The sequence below is a fragment of the Rhinolophus hipposideros genome (assembly GCF_964194185.1).
Source record: "Rhinolophus hipposideros genome assembly, chromosome: 17".
NCBI classification, from domain to species: Eukaryota; Metazoa; Chordata; class Mammalia; order Chiroptera; family Rhinolophidae; genus Rhinolophus; species Rhinolophus hipposideros.
In genome coordinates this window covers 45,727,425-45,744,416 of record NC_138063.1, presented here as the reverse complement: position 1 = coordinate 45,744,416, position 16,992 = coordinate 45,727,425, and the positions used below count along the sequence as shown (strand labels likewise).

The 16,992-nt window shown below is 39.6% G+C and overlaps 1 protein-coding gene across 5 annotated transcripts; it reads right to left on the bottom strand.

Annotated features, from left to right (window-relative positions):
* Positions 1-2,283: 2,283 nt before the first annotated feature.
* On the bottom strand, positions 2,284-12,406 carry LOC308510070 (myosin regulatory light polypeptide 9). Of its 5 annotated transcripts, XM_081078965.1 has the most exons (6): positions 12,041-12,167; positions 9,893-10,024; positions 9,003-9,068; positions 6,862-7,060; positions 6,224-6,385; positions 2,284-3,705 (listed from the first exon to the last, which is right to left on the bottom strand). In XM_081078965.1, the coding sequence occupies exons 3-6, from the start codon at positions 9,003-9,005 to the stop codon at positions 3,533-3,535; spliced, it is 537 nt and encodes a 178-aa protein (XP_080935091.1). In that variant the 5' UTR covers positions 9,006-9,068; positions 9,893-10,024; positions 12,041-12,167; the 3' UTR covers positions 2,284-3,532. The 5 variants fall into 5 exon arrangements, with proteins under 5 accessions (XP_080935091.1, XP_080935088.1, XP_080935089.1 ...); XM_081078962.1 differs by lacking the exon at positions 9,003-9,068 and having other exon boundaries at positions 12,041-12,154; XM_081078963.1 differs by lacking the exon at positions 9,893-10,024 and having other exon boundaries at positions 12,041-12,146.
* Between the last annotated feature and the right edge of the window lie 4,586 nt (positions 12,407-16,992).

Here is a 16,992-nt window from a genome sequence, read left to right as displayed (position 1 = left end):
AATTTTAGGTACGTCCCACGAAATACTGGGGACGGTAAGAGGGCGGCGGCCGCCTGCCTGCTGGAAAACCCTTTCTTTTAAAACCGCCCACGTCGTATTTACTCCTTTCCTATTCTCAAATTATAAGGTTTATGGCCTTAACCAGGCCCAGGCCAGCCTATGACTGTTTCATTCCCCTTTCAACCACAAGAAAGTTTTATTCAAATTGTTTGCTTTCCTTTAGGTTGTTAAAGAGATGACAGAATTACACACACACACACACAGTCGCTCACATTACATAATGCTCTTGGGTCCAAAGAAAGGAAACCACAGATGGACATTACTCAAGTTTTGCTCTGGGTGGTTTGTGGCTGTCATCCTCAGTTCCCTCACCTTGGCATATGGATGAAGAGCACTGTTTCTGGATAACGGAGCACAGTCAATAGCAAATTTTTGTGGAGCACTAGTGGCCTGTACGTGTGCGGGATGCTGGGGAGATAACTCCTTTATATTCTAGAAATGTTGATTAGAAATTACTACGTGGTAGAAACTGTGTGTTCAGCGCTGTAGCAGTTTTTAAACAGTAGCACACATAAGAAAAACCTGGAGGGCTTGGTAGAAGATTCTTGCGCCCCAACTACTGAACCCCAGATATTCAGTAAGTCTGGAATGGGGCAGAAATTTGTGTTTCTAATAAGCATCCAGGTGGTGCCGATGCTATGGTCTTCGTCCCAGTCCAAAGTCCCATTCATAACTGCATTTTCTCAGTATCGTTTAAAAAGTAATTGCTGACAAGTCACACCTGTTTCTAAAATAATTATTCTTTCCCTTAGCTACAGTCTGCCCTTTGGTCCAATAGTTTTTTTTTCCCTCACTCATCGTAGGATTTTGGCTTTTTAGGTCTTTGTCCTACAGCTCTTCTAAGTATGGTCTATTACCACCCCCATAAACCCTCCCCGTGGACACCTTAATTAAGATCCTAGCTGAGACACCCTGACTGTACTTTGACTTTGATCTCCGTATTTGTTTCTAGAACTGTTTTCCAATAGTCACTAATTACATGTGGCTATTTAAATTAAAAATTCAGTTCCTGTTAGACACATTTTCAGTGCTTGATCGTGCTGTGGCTAGTGCCCTTTCAGACAGCAGAGAGAGCATTTACATTATAACAAAGTTCTACTAGATAGCACTGTTCTAAGGGAAAATTCTAAGGTGTATTTTTCTCTCTAGATTCAAAAGAAAAAAATATATTAATGAAAAGCTGATACCTAAATATCTAGCACTTGGGAAGTGGCTAATTATGGCATATCTTTGTCCAGTGTATCTAACATAACGAACTGAATGTTTATGGTTTCCATACTGTTGTTGTGGCTCTACCTACCTCTCCAAGCCCTTTTACTGGCTTGATTCTTTTTACAAATTGCCTGCACATCCCTGAGTCTAGGTGTTACACCTCTTGCTGTCTTCTCTCCTACTTTGTAGAAAATCATTGCCTTTCCTCTTCAGAATTTGCTTTCATTTGTCTCAGTCTGGTTTTCTTCCCCTTTTCCCCAGTAGCACTCAATTCCTGCTCTTACTGAATCACAGGCTCCTTGATCAAATAAAATTTGGGCCCTGGAGTGCAAATGACAAGATAATCATCAATAGGTGGATAAGGATGTTATTGTCCATGAGGCTGGTTTCATCAGAACTTCTGAAATGGTTTGTTTCAAGTATGACTTTCATCATGGAGACTGGTTTTAAGACACTGGTTTTTCAGTCAAATCCACTTCTGGAGTCGAAGCTTTAGCTTTATTAGCAATCTTCTTTGCTTAAGCAAAGCCTACTTACTACATAGGGACTGCTATTACTAAAGCAGAACTTATTTCATTCAGGGGAGACCATGCACTGTTCCTAATGGCAGCTGGTTCTTTGAGCAGTTATCTGAAATGGAAATGGGGATACTGCACAGATATCATTTTAGTATATGAGACCCTTTTTTTTCTGAATGAAAACAATGTTAATTGTTCCTCGTTAGAAATCTGTTACCAAGCAGAGTGATCATACTTTTTCAGTTGAAATGGAAATTCAATTCAGTAAACAAGATGTTAGCATCATGGCTATAGTCTGGGAAAAAAGTACTTTGCTTAAACCACCGAATGAAATTCAGGAACACATAAAAGGCAAACAGTTAAGGCAGGTGCTAAGATTCTAAACTTGAAGGGGACAAGAGCAGCTTGATACTGGTCCTTCTCCTTTTCTATAAAGTTGGCCTCTCAAAGGATCTAGCTCATGCATCCATTTGAGTACAAAGGTCTGCCTCCGTGAATGCATTCAGTTATTTGTTTATTGAATGAGGTAATATTTTGTCCAGGGATAGTCTTGCTGATAACATAAAATGTAAAGTTATTAGCGTAATTGTCAATTACTCATCTTTATAGGCTAATTGTCAAATTTTTCCGACCAACTTTCCCCCCAATGTTTCAACTTTTAAACTCATGAATCTTTAAGAGTCAGATTTTTGAAACCCAAAGCAAATGAACCTGTCAACCACTTCCTGATTAACTGACAGTCCTGCATTTCTGGAAATAGCAGAAGTTATTTTTAGGATTGAAATAATGATCTCACTTTCCCAGGCATGTAGCTTCAGCTGTTTTGATTGTGGGCAAGTCAGGAATGTCCAAAATTCACACATGGATTCATAAACACGGTATTTCAATAAGGATTGTTGTGTTAAAGAAAAGCTTTATATAAAAACTACTGTATTGTATTTCCAACACTGAAATACAATACAAAAAAAATCTGTCTTTTTGGTAGAAGTATTCCACAGAATCTTTGGGTCTAAAATAGTTTTAAAAATGAGGACAAATTAAAATAGTGGCCTGGTCTAATTTTAAAGGACATGAAGTAATGTGCAAAAGCTCAGAACAAGTAAAGAAGGATGTTGGCAGGTATGTTAAACTTAAGGATTTAAAGCTACCAAAGCTATCATATATATGCAAATTCTACAGGAAATTATTTTTAAAATTGGTAGACAAAGTACAGGAAACCCAACTAAGGCAGTTAAAACTGGATTTCTTTGGGAGGGGAAGGAATGAATAGAGGAGGTACGATTGTTAGGAAAACTGGAAGAAGGAAAAGGTCTAATAACCATACCATTATCTAGGATTTGCCTCATCTACCTGTATTTGGAAGATGCAACTAAACTAATAAAAGCCAATTTTGGTAAATAAAGAAGTTTTAAACAAGTAAGTTTTTATCATCAAGTTTAATTATGATTCAGAAAAAATTTAGTGAATAACTTTCTCTGAAAAAATATACTGACTCTGTGTAGACTGCAGTTATTTTGGGGGAGGTTGGTTAAGTTAAATTACCCCATTTTCTATTCTGAAAATGACAAAAAAAGTCCCATTTCCAGTCTGATTATAGAGATGCATGTGCCCAAAATGGCGGAGAATAAATACATGAGAGGCAAAAGCTGTAAAGCTAGGGGCATGCTATGGGCCCTAAGAGAAAGTCTCAGAAATACCCAAAGTGGCGACAAGGAACGTTTGGCTGGAATTTGGAGTTCTTTTCAATCATCTTTGTCTTTTGCTCCATGTTTAAGGATGCGCGTGAACTCAATGTAATTAAAATTTCCCTTTTTGTCAATAGGTGCTTCTCTGTACAGCTCATCCACTTCTTCGTCTGTAAACCGATCTCCCATTGTTGTCAGCAGCTCTCTCAGGTAATCTTCCTGAATGGAACCTAAAGAATAAAGAACTGGGGTTCAGAATACATACGACTCCAAGGATTAATTACAAGGAGGATCTGCACCTGACTACGCATGCTCTATAAGAACTATAAACATGCAAATACATGAAATGTGGGGTCTCCACACCCTTAAGCCAGCCTCAGCAGTCAGTTGCCTAGAAACTGCCTAGTTGCTTAGTGGCATTAGCCTGCTCTGCTCTATCAACCTCCCTCCACATCCGTCTCCTGATCTCTTCCTGATAGGGGCTAAACCTATGTCTAAACAAAAGCAGTCAAGTATGTTTAAGGAACTTAAGCCTCATAGTTCCTTAAAGTAGCATGAATGTTCACTATTCTATAAGCAAATAACACTAAATCAATACCACATCATAAACATGAATAAAGTACTTCAGTGAAAAGAATACCAGAGTCTTGAGGTCCAGTTTTAACAAGCTATGTTATTTCAGGCATTTCACTTTACCTCTTTTTTTTTAATATGTGAAATGAATTGCTTTTTTTTTTTTTTTTTTAACAAATCTAGTTTAGATTTAATAACAAATACGGCTAGGTTCAGGATGTGCAAAAACACTGAACAAATATTTGAGCGTTAACTATGTAATAGCCACTGGATTAGGCACTGGGGATGTGGTGTTGAGAGCAGGAAGGTGTGCTTTCTACTCTGGAATTGTGAAAGCAGGGTTCTCATAAAATCTGACTGCATGTCAAGAATCAGAATCATCCAGGGAGCTTAAAAAGAAAATCCAGATGCTACCTTTATTATCTGGCATTGATATTTTTGAAAGGTTCCCCTAGTAATTCACATGTGTAATCATGATTCAGAACCACTAATGCTCTAAAAACCAATGGTGATAAACGATAATTCAAGCACAGGGATTTTAAAATTCATAATGTAAAAAAGGAAAAATACGACAAGTTCCTTGTATGTAAAATTAAGCTAAAACATTGATATTTCCTATAAAATGAGTTTAAAGTATAAGGTCAGTTCACATAAGAAACTCTAGTTTTATGGGTTTTTTTCCCCTAAATCAATCCTAGATTTAAAAAAAAAGTTTCCCAAATCTTAGACTTTTAGTTTATAGAAAGAAATCAGCTTCTACAGCCAAGTCATTCAACGATCACAAAAACTAATCATCGTCTGTGGGCAAGAGACTGTGGTAGGTGCTAGAGGCGGTTACAAAGATGGGAACGTAATGCTGTTGAAGACACACAGCCAATACCCTGGAAGAAAGGAGAGACTGTGATGATTGGGAATAAGTACACAACTGAAATAGAAGGTCAGAGCATGTGCCAGGAGAGAGATAAATAAAATTGTTCGGAAGTCGAATGAAGGAAGAGGCTCTAAGTGTTCCTCAGGGCAGAAGAAAACAGTAAGGCTCTATAAAGAATATGACCATTGAGAGGAGTTTGAAGAATGGATGAGATATTTCCCTTTTATGGTTTTATTCTCCTCCATTAAAGGCAACAACTGCTTAGAGTAAAAAAAGAAAAAATCAGTCACTACACAAGTGTCTTTAGGAAGGAAAAAGCAAGTCTCTTCTGCCTGCCTCTCCCCCCACTCCTTCCAGAAAAACTATTAAGAACTTTGATTTCAAGAGGAGGGAGACAGTGGTATGATGAGGAAGGCACAGAGGCAGAAATGGTAGAGGTAAGTTAGGATAACAATGCAGAGAGGAGCTTGGAAGGATTAGAAAGATGATATAAGAATCAAGGGTGGTATACGTGAATAGGCCAAAGGAGGCCATATTGTGGGGAGCCTTGAAAGCCAAAGTGGGGAGACTGTTGCCTCCACCACCAGACCATGCTTGGACTATCTGAACTACTCCAAATAATGCATAGCCAAAGGGTGTCCCTTTTTCCTCAAAAAGCTCGCCACATGAGTCGCTCCCTTTTCTTTTATATATACTCTGCCAAAGGATCAGGCATTTATGTAGTTAACTTTTGGGGGTTTTTGAGTTAACCTATGCCAAGCAGTATGCTACTATCTCATTTCCTCATTTAATCCTCACAACAACTCTATGAGGTAGGTAATATTATTGCCCATTTTACAAATAAGAAGACAGAGGCTTAGATAAGTAACTTGCCCAAAGTCACAAAGCTATTATGCAGAATAGGAATATGAAACCAGGGAGTCTGATTTCAGAGCAAAAGGTTACATACCAGATTTAAATCATCTCAAAACTGAGAGTTTTCTGATAAATAGGACTGTACTGGTGTCAGAGCCTATAGCAATTTACGCTTTATCCAAGATTACTCTTATAAAAGTTATTCATTCAACATGTATTTACTGAGAGCCTAACTTTTGTGAAGTTCTCGTAAAGGAGTAACGTAAGTTTCCTACACCTACTAAATTGTAAATCAATTATCAGGGGTAGAGGCAATGAAGTGAGTTGATGCCGTAAGAGAAAAAAACAACTAACAGGTATGGCAAAAATTTGAGGTACTATGCCATCACAGTTCAAGTTATTATGTATTTTAGTTACCATAAATAAATATTAAATCATTTGGTAATTACCAGTTGCTTCTTCATCAAAGCAAGCAAAAGCATTTCTGATGACATCTTCTGGATCTGTACCATTTAACTTCTCACCAAACATCGTGAGGAACATGGTGAAATTGATGGGACCTGGAGCCTCATTCATCATAGCGTCTAGATATTCATCAGTTGGATTTTTCCCTAAACAAAAAAAGTCATAGTTTTAATTACAACACAAAATACATCAACTATTCATCATAGTAAACATTATGACAAGAAAGATTACCATTTATACAGTTTGCTGTTTGTATTCATGATAGCAAAAGTATTTGGAAAACAGTCTTCTCAATGAACAGGACCTGTATGATGAGTCTGGAGATTGTATGCTATTCTATTTGAATAGCACAGGGAATAATACCGCTCTCATAATCAAGATTGGTGTTTGCCAACACACGTGTGCACGGCTGGCCCCTAACCTAATCAGAACCTAGCCAGAAATCTGCAGGTGGTCCAAGGATCACACTTTGGGAGACACTGCTCTAGATTTTGAGTGTTGCTTAGTAAATTGCAACATCATTAGATTGGCTTCACAGAGCTTTAAGACTTAAGAAATAAACACTAACTGTGTTATAAAAATTCTATCTAATACATGTATTAATATTTAAACTGATCATTACCCAGGGAAGCAAGCATATCATGCAAATCTTCCTTGTCAATGAAACCATCTCTGTTCTGATCAATCATGTTAAAGGCCTCTTTGAACTCCTGAATCTGTGACTGGTCAAACATGGCGAACACATTGGATGTTGCGCGCTGGGGGCGCTTCTTGGTGGTCTTGGTCTTTGCCCTTTTGCTCGACATGGTGGTGTTTAGTTCCTAATTAGGAAGGTACAAAAAGACAAAGATTAACAAAAGGTAAAATAAATCAACCTTCCTGACTTATTTGAGCTACAGAAATGTGTGTCTAAAAATTATCAGGAACATATATCACCTGGCAAAAATCTCTCTCAACTAACTGGTATCATAGAACCAAACTACAACTGATACCATTACTCATAGAACCAAACTACAAAGAGTAAAACCAGAATCATGCTTTGAGTTCACTCCTCCTTAGTAATGACATTCAATCAACAGTCCATCAGTAACTTTAAATTCCAAACCACAACCAACATTAATTCAAAGCTCAGAGTATATCAACTAGATTCGATGGCCCCAGTACTGCTGTATAGCCTAATAGGACGGATAACCAATTTTACTGGTTTAGTAGCAATATAGAAACAAGAAACAAACTAACATAGGTACCCTGGTGGAAACAGTGCCAGTTCTATACTTCAGTGCTGTGGGAGTATTGAGGAATTCTAACTAATCTTCAGCAGGTCTATCCTTCTGCAGCTCTACCCTAAACTAGCTGTTCCATTCTTCAGTGGACAGAAAGTAGGAAGGAGGACTAACAGATGGAACAGGTCTTCCTTTCCCAATCCTTATTGCCAAACATCGTTCTTCCACTTGTAACTAACATTTCTTACTGTACCCTCACTTCTGGCATCAAAGCAGTTCAAGAAAGATATTTGTTGAAAGGCTAACTGAAAATATAGAAAACTGTGAAGTTAATTAATCTGTAAGTAAATTTTAATGACATTTCCACTCTGTCCAAACCAATTTCTTGCAGAGGCACGCTAAATCACTCGTGACTAAGTCAGAGCACAATAGTTTTTAAAGCTAACTTAGTTTTTTAGAAAATTTTAGAAAACATTTTAAGAGATATGGAAACTATCTTTGCTCTTTAATAATGTATTTTTTTCCTAATAATCTAAATTTATTTCTGTAAAATTTAAGTTAAAAATCAAAAGAGTATCTAATACCTAAAATGGTAAGGCAATTTTCCTTTCAGCACTCAATCTTTAAAAGACTACAAAATTTTATCTGGAGTTAAAAATCCCAGTCATCAGATAATAAAGTTTTACCGTACCATCCTTCAGAGTGGAGGTGGCGATGGTAGCCTGCAAGACCTGTAACCAGCAAGACTAAGACACTGTATTGAGTTATATTCTTCCAAGCAGGTCTAAAATAGGCACTACTGATTTCACTCTGACCAGGATAACAATTTTAAAGCTTACGTTGTGAAAACAACATTTAGCTATGACGTAGCAAAACACTATGCCCTTGCTCTAAAAATAAATCTGTGGACTGCAAAGAATGAAACACTATCTAGATCTCAACACTGATCTTACAATGCTTTGTGTGAGTATAAAAAGTGATTTCTTACATTCTTTCCTTGATTATACCACATCACACAGACTAAATTCAATTACGGAAATAATTAGAAAAGCTCTGCTGTAGTTTTTCTTATTTTTTTTTTACGCTAAATCTGTTCTTAGATTTTAGCAGGAAATTCCACAGTCACAAATTTGTCAATTCAATACAGCAGTCCTTGGCGATATACTGGTATGTGCTGTTGGTAAGATACACCTTAAATACAGAAGTTAAGGTGTATCCTACTCCTTAATTTCCAAGTTTCCCTTAATCATGCTTTAGGAAGCTGCCTTTCATAATTTATCTAAACCATTCATGAATGCATATTTTCATTTTGTAGCACCTTTTAGAGGCAGTAAATCCCATTATTATCTAAACTACATAATGCTGTAAAGCTGTAATTCCTCCCTCCCCCATTTTAAATGTAGTTTTTTAAAAAACTATAAGGAATTACGGAGTGTATTATTCCGACATCTCTTAAATGTACTGAAGGACTTGTGGTGAGTGGCGGAGACCACAAGAGTGACACATATTTGCCAGTCTGCATCTATTATTTTTGGCATACCATGTCATAGCAAACCAAAGCATGTCTTTAAAAATAGTCTGTTTTGTTTGACAACATTGTCTTCTCCTAAGAACAAAGAAACAGATGAGAATTATAAATCAAATGGTTGACAACCGATTTTTTAAATCTATAAAACCTCATATTAACTACATTTTGTGGGAGCCCCCTTTAAAAACGCTTACTTTGGGTTATAAAATACCATATGTGTGTGTATATGTTTATATGTATACACAAATATATAAAAATATATATACACACACACATTTTTTAATTCTGATGTATTTCCTATTAGTTTTTCTTTAATCAGGTATTCTTTAAGTTTGTAAATATAAAAGTTTTTTAAAGTTATAAAGGATTTTTTGGGGGTCAGCACTGACAATGGTCTCACACAGAACTTTTCTTTAGTTCATTCAATACTTAATCAACCTTTAATATGATCAGTTATCATACTAATGTGCATTAAATGTCACTAGTGTTGAATACTATTTAAGAATTCAGAAATGTAAGGCAATTCTCCTAGCTTCAAGCTGAAAATATAGTTGGGGAGGCAACTATAAAGAAATGAGATGATTGGTTCAACTGATGAAATGAGTCACATAGTTTTCATTCCAGAAGTATGACTCTCAAGTTAAAACAATGTGTGACAATAATGAAAAATAACTCAAAGGTGGTATATAATTATCAAACACTGTGAGTTCAAAAAACATTTTTATTTCTAAAAGATTCAGGGGGGTGGATTGGGGAAAGACCTTGAAAAACCCTGTTATAAGCTACTAGACATTCATAGAATTAAGAGATTCAGATGTTAGTCTCAATTCTAACAAATTAAGGTAGTTAATTCTAACAAAAATTGGTAGTGTAACGTTGGGCAAGTACTACCTGCCCTTTACCTTTTCAAGGAGGTTATATTCCACTCTATGTGTTTATCTTCCACCAGAAACGTGGAGTCTTTCAGTGATATGGAGTTCAGCTTCACAATCAGTTGTTCCAAAATAAGGAAAAGTGTAATAGTTTATTTTTTCCTACCAAATTAAAAGTATGGATGGAATAAATAATGGTGGAGAGGGAGCCAAATCAGGAACTTATGATGTCACTTATGATACTGTCATACTCCTTGCTATAACTTTAGTTTTCTTTCCATTTTACTTTCCCCAAACAATTAGGACTGTAAGTGTCTTCATGAAACAAGACCTCAGCAAATGCACAAGTTGCATAGAAATTTGGAAAGCTAGGGTAAAATAAAATTGAAAATATTTCGTGTATCAACGTTAAGTATTCTTTATTTAGGATGGGAAGATTGCTATGTAGGCACCTGCGTATTTCCAAGTTATGAGGATCCTCACTCATTTTAAGGTAAGAGTCTAAATTTTTCAAGCATTTAATGAAAGATCTTAGGTGTGAAGGGATATGTGTTGCATGAAACTTAAAAGGAGGGAGACTTGTACAGCAGGCTTCTATGAAATATATAATTTCAGATACATGAGACAATGAACGAAATGGTTAATAGTGATAAAGAAGATTCTGTTCAGTTTAGCGATCTAAAGGAGTGTAATTTTGTTTTAAATTGAGAGGGGAGTCTTGGTGACAATGAATTCATGTTTTTTTTTTGTTTTGTTTTGTTTCTTTTTAGCTTGATTAAATAGGAAGAGAATCATTTAGGAGTTATGACAAAAGGAGATACGCATTTAAGGAAGATGCTGGACTAGATTGTTACGAAAAAAAGGAAAAAATCCTCAGGATTTCCCCACACACCAATGGCAACAGGAAGATTTTTCAGAATCTCTAGAAACTGGTTTCATTTATGAAATCGGATTAATCCGTACAAATATTACATTAGATTACTCTGGTCAGAATCAGAGTCCAGTAATTATAAAGTGTTAATAAATGTAAAATAATCTAGAGACTTTTTCTACATAACAAATTGACAGTATTCTAGGAAATATGATACATTCTTTAAGGGAAAATTCCCATCTTAGAAAACACTTCCTAGTATTTGATCAGCTTCCCAAATCCAGACCAAATCTGTCTCATTTAATCAACGCATTTTTTTCAAGATAAGTACACGTAATTTTTGGTGCCAAACACAGTTTTTTAAAGTACATTTTCAGGTTGGTTTCCGTTCCAACTAAACCAAGTTTTCAATTCCCGTGCACACTTCCGGTTGAAGGTAGGACCAGTTCTCTTAAGACCGCCACACCCAAAAAGTTCTCAGCACTTGAATTAGTTGTCAGGGTTCACTTGCCAAAAGCTTCATTTTTGACAATAAAAAGCTTTTCTGGTAAAGTTTTATCAAAAGCCTTCCAGAACATGAAACAAATAGTAGTAATTTTAAGGAATTCTTTATCTTTGGATATAATTTTTTTGTACTTACAAGTCTCAACTGAACGCATACTTCTGTTCCAAAGTTCTGTAAAGAACTGCTATATATTTTCATAGGCCTACTCAACTACTTTAAAAGTTAACACTGGCAAACTGACTTAACCCAAAGTCTCCATCAAAAAGGAACATAGTGGTGTATTCTGGAGTTTTTCTCAAGCCGCAAACCAAACACCAAATACAACTTTTTAAAAAATCTAATTACAAAAGTGGATACTGAAATGAGGAAGTTGCTAATTTGAGGTGGTTATTCTTAATAAATGTAGCCACAGCTACAGCAGTCGGGGGTGGGGGGCGGACACCGTGCTACGGTTTTTACGCAAACACTCTAGACTCGGGCAAGTTTACGTTAGAAACTAAACATAGCCCCGGAGTCAGCGCTGCGGGTCTCGGGTTTCGCGAGCCCGGCTATCGCCCAACTTCCCAAACCCCAAGTTGGGCAAAGGAGCTAAGTTCGCGTCTGGGCCACTTCCGGCCGCGGCCTCCGATCCCGGAGCCGGCCCTCAGGCTCGAAACGGGGCAACCGGCTGGCGGTACACCTGCCCAGGAGCGCTCCGCGCTCCGGAGCCTCGCCGCGGAGTGCCGCTGCCTTCCCAGCCGCTGCCTCGCGGAGACGGGACCACGGGATGACCCTCGCGCGCCGGACCGCGAGCACCACTCACCCTGCACAGCCGCGAGAATCCGAGTACTTCAGTGACCTCTCCGCGCCTGCTGCAGCTATCCCAACCCCACTACACCCAGAGCCGCTGAAAACCAACACTTCCGCCCTCCGCTTAGCAAACCGGAAGGAAGTTACCGTTCTCGGCCAACAGAGTGGGCCTGACAAAATGGAAAGGTGACAGGGGGGGGGGGTGCAGTTGCCAATGTGCTCAAAGAGCGCAGTTTTGACCGAGTGCACGGGAAGGCATGTAAAGCGGCGATTTAGAGAATATGCTAATGTGTAGTGGTTCGTTGGGTCTGATGTCTGAGTTTCCGTGGTTTTTGTACCCACTCTATAATGTATGCATTTCTTCACCCCCCTTTCCTATGAGCAGATGGTTAAATCTGTCCTGTGGGTTAGCCTCGCCGCACATTCCAGGGCACGGCCAGGGGTGGGGCTCGTCAGTCCAAGTCCTTGTAAGGGAAATCGCGGAGAGGGCTGTGCGGACCACGTGACTTGACTTCACCCCGCCTCTGAGCGCCCGGTCCTGTCGTTGGGCAGTCGTACGCCTGCGCGTGGGGCTCGCTTCAGAGACACGCTACCCCTGTGGGTCCCACGGCAGTGCGTGTAACCCGGTGGGAAGCCTTTGTGCGATCGAGTTGATCTCTTTGTACAGTGATTTTATGAAGAGTGCCACCTCTAACACGGGAGCAAATGTTAAGAAGTTCCGAGGGTCTTCACCATACGGCCACTATCTTTTTGGCCCAGATTTCATAAGGTCACAAGTGGCTGAAGGCTTCCTTCCTTTTCAAAAAACATTTGCTGTTGTTTTTCCCACTGGAAGAGCCACTTTGATCCCGATTAACAAGGAGAGCCTGACTGAATCCGACCAGGAAGACGCGACCAGCAGCAAGAGTTTCCTAAATCTCTGCATCTCACTATGATGCAGACAGACTTGTGGCTTGTTGAAAATAGGAATAAAAAATCGGGCCTATTTTTTCTCAGCTCTTCTTACCTAGGACAACTTCTAATAATGCGTCTTGTTAAAGGAAAAAAGAATGCCCTTCCAGATTCTATCTTTTTCCATCCACAGTCTGATGAGGAAGACTATGGTGCTGACCACCTCATCTATGAAAGAAGTGAATGAGATCCGATAATACTCAGATCATCATCCTAGCACCAAAGTTCAGTGCCTAGTGTGGCTCTGTGCCAGAACAGTCCTGAAGTTTGGGGTTGTCCTATGGGTCTTCCTTTAAAAGCTGCTCTTACTTGAATCACTCTGTTGAAAAGAAAGGTAAAACCTGCAGAGAAATACACTAAATATTAAGCCACACCTTCAAGGACCTCAGGAGGATTTCGTCTATTAACCAATATATTTCTAAGTTAACTTAGAGGTAAAGTCACAAAAATAAATGCCCCAATTCTATAGAGTGACTGAAACATGATTAATTTTCTAAACTGCCTTGATAATAAGAATCACTTGAAATACTAGTTAAAAATACAAATTATTCAACCCACTGAATCAGAATCTTCTAGGGCAGGTCTGAGGAAGCCATCAATTTAACAGGTGTCCTAAGTGACTTATCATCAAAGTTGGGGACAGAGGTAGATAACTTAGGGCCTAAGACTTAGGCAGTGACAGCTCAAACTCCAAATGGCTGGTGGGAAACCACAGTTTGTTCTTGAAGTTTGGCTTGGGTAGCAGTGGAGGACCTTGCAGTGCACTTACACCTCCACCGAGTGGTGGCCTGCCACCACGGAGAGCTCAATCCTACTATACTGTCCTTTCCTTCAGAAAGAAAATTTTAATCCATAATAATGAAATGGATAGTTTAGTTTTCCCCTCAGCAGGAAAGGGAGCAGCAACATTTTTTTGCTTCTGTGGTGTCGGACAATTGCCTTATCTGTCTTCCTTTCCTTCCACTTAACGAACAGGTAAGCAGCACCTGCATTGCCAAGCACTGTGGTAGGTGCTGTGGTTTACGCTTTTTGAAATAGAACATCGTTGCTGCCTCTGGGATGGGAGGGAGTAGAAAGGATCGCAAAGGCACCGGGACTGTCAGGAAGTAAATGTGGAACAGATCATTACAGTACCATTAGGTAAGGCCTATCGAAGGAGCACAGAGGAGGAAATAAACCTGTCTGGAGACTTGTGGAAGATGTCCCCCAAAGGACTATTGCAGAGCTGATTCTAGAAGTCAGTGGGGAAAGAAAGGAGAGATTCCAGGCAAAGGGAGCACCATGCTTGATTGTCTGGAGGTGATCAGGAGGCAAATAATATTTTTAAATACTCCCAAATAAAATTAATGCCTAAAGCAAAAATTGTGGTTTAGGCTTACTTCAACAAATTCTTTAGTTTACTCATCTGAAAAAGGGCATAATAATAATACCTACTTTATTCAACCGGGTTGAGGATTAAGTGAGATAATCTATGTAAATTTCTTAAGGAGAAATCATCTTTGGTTGTGTTAAGGCACTGAAATTTGGAGTATGTAGAGCAATTAGCCTATCCTAACTAACACACCAATGCTTTGCCCACTCTACTGGAGGAAATGAGCTGAATGGTCACACTTTACATTAATGACCTCAAGTGGGCCTTCAATGCTCATGACGTTTCCCTAGTCCTTTCATGCTCCTGCTCTCTTAGATGTCAGTTTTATAATTCCTGTCTTTTCACACTTTCAACGCCTCCCCCATCCTTGCTTTCAGTCTATGACCTTACTTCTAAGTCTGAGGAAAAAATGGCTCCCACGACATCTACCCACCAGTCAGTATCTATCCCTATATGTTGTCGTTTTCTTTCTCTCCTGTTAAACAGAGAGAAACCCTCCTTACTCCTATGAAAAGCCATTTCCTCCATTTTCTCACTCATGTCACTCCAATGATTCTGCCCTCTTCTTCATCAAGTTCTCTCTCTCTCTGTCTCTCTCTCTCTGTCTCTCTCTCTCTCTGTCTCTGTCTCTCTCTCTCTCTCTCTCTCTCTCTCTCTCTCTCTCTCTCTCTCTCTCTCATTCCCATCAACCAGTATGCTGTAATATGTCCCATATGTGGCAAGCAGAATCATGACTCCCCAGACATGTCCATGTCCTAATTTCAAAAACCTATGAATATTTTAGGTTACATTTCAAAGGGGAATTAAGCTTGTTAATGAGCTGATCTTAAAATAGGGAGATTATCCGGTATTATCCCAGTGGGTCCGATGTAATCAATCCCAAGGGGCCTTAAAAGCAGAAGAGAGAGGCAGGATAAGACAGAGGGAGATATGACTGGAAGAATAGTCAGAGTGATTGTTGTGCGGGAGACCCTGCTCGCTGCACCTTGTCGTGCAGGGTGGCATGCGGGGTCTCAGCTCCCACTCCCCACATAAGAACGCAGGACATGGTGAGGCCAAAAAGGAACACCCACGGAGCCATAGGTAGGGGAGTCATACCACTATACTCTCACTGGCGGCTGGGTTGGAGACACAGGAAGCAGGAGCCACAGAATCCGCAATCCACACTCTGCCACACTCCACGCTTGCTAGCTCAGCCACCATCTTCTTGCTAGCCCCCATTTTCTCTGCTAACGTAGCCATGGCAGTTATATTAGTGGCCAATGACTCACTGGTTACAGCTGACGGCCAACTAGCCACAGCTGATGGCATCCAATCACAGTTGATGGCCATTTACTACCTGAGCCAGCACCTTTCCGTGTGAGGGCGAGAGCCTGGAAACTGCACTCCTGGCCCTGTCCCCACAGTGATGCAATGCTGCTGCTTTAAAGATGGAGGAAGGGGTTAACAGCTGCAGTATATACAGTATCAGAGGAGTAGTAGATTGGGGGAAGGGTATTATCAATTTGTGAAGAGTGTAAATGTCTAACTAGTACATGGTTCTGTACACCTGAAACTAATTAAAAAAAAAAAGATGGAGGAAGGGGGCCATGACCCAAGAAATGGGTGACCTCTAGAAGCTGGAAAAGGCAAGAAAAATGGATTATCCCCTAGAGCCTGTGGGGACAGAGCAAGGAGAGCAGTTTCCAGGCTCTCGGCCTCATGTGGAAAGGTGCTGGCTTGGGTAGTAGATGGCCATCAGCTGTGACTAGTTGGCCATCAGCTGATACTGGTTAGCCATTAGCCACTAATATAACTGCCATGGCTACGCTGGCAGATTGGTTGATTGGTTGGCAGAGAAGCAGATGGTGGATTGCACATCATGGGGAGCCTGCTTCCTGTATCTCCAACCCAGCCGCCAGCGAGAATATAGTGGTATGAACCCCCTATCCTTGGCTCCATTAATGTTCCTTTTTGGCCTTGCCATATCCTATGTTCTTATGCGGGGAGCAGGACCAGAGACCCCACATGACAAGCCTCTAAAAAGGAACAGAGTCTTGCTGACGACACCTTGATTTTTTTTGTGTGTGTCCAGTGAGACCTACGTTGGACTTTTAACCTGCCAAATTGTAAGATAATTAAGTTATGTTATCTTAAGCCACTAAATTTGTGGTAATTTGTTATAGCAGCAATAGAAAACTAATATAGACAAAACAGCAACCAAAAAACCCTCTTCCTGATGCACTTTCTTCCTCCAGCTACTGTTCTATTTCTTTATTCCCCTTAAAACTCCTCAAAACAGTCACTAATACTCACTGGCTCTAATTCTCTCTTAAACCCTCTATAATAAGGCTTTTTCCCCACCATCTCAATAAACGCTGGCTTATGAAAGTCACCAGTGTCATTCATGTCATCAAGGCCAATTCTCAGTTCTCAAACAGGTGTAACAAGGTATTCTCTCACTTTTGAAACACTTTCTTCTTTGAGGAGGCTGCATTCTCCTGGTTTCCCCCCTTCCTTATAGATACTCTTCAGTCTCCTTTGTCAGTTTCTCCTAATTTCCCCAGTTCCTCAGTATAGCCAAGGGCTCAGTGCTTGGCTCTCTTTTTTGTCAACACGCCTTCCCTAGCTGATCTCATCCAGTCTCATGGTTTTAAATACTA

Coding starts and splice junctions, on each gene's coding strand:
- LOC308510070 (XM_081078965.1), bottom strand. Junction 6,386..6,861: donor TGATATGCTTGCTTCCCTGG/GTAATGATCAGT, acceptor TTTTTTGTTTAG/GGAAAAATCCAACTGATGAA. Junction 3,706..6,223: donor CTTTGATGAAGAAGCAACTG/GTAATTACCAAA, acceptor TTTATTCTTTAG/GTTCCATTCAGGAAGATTAC.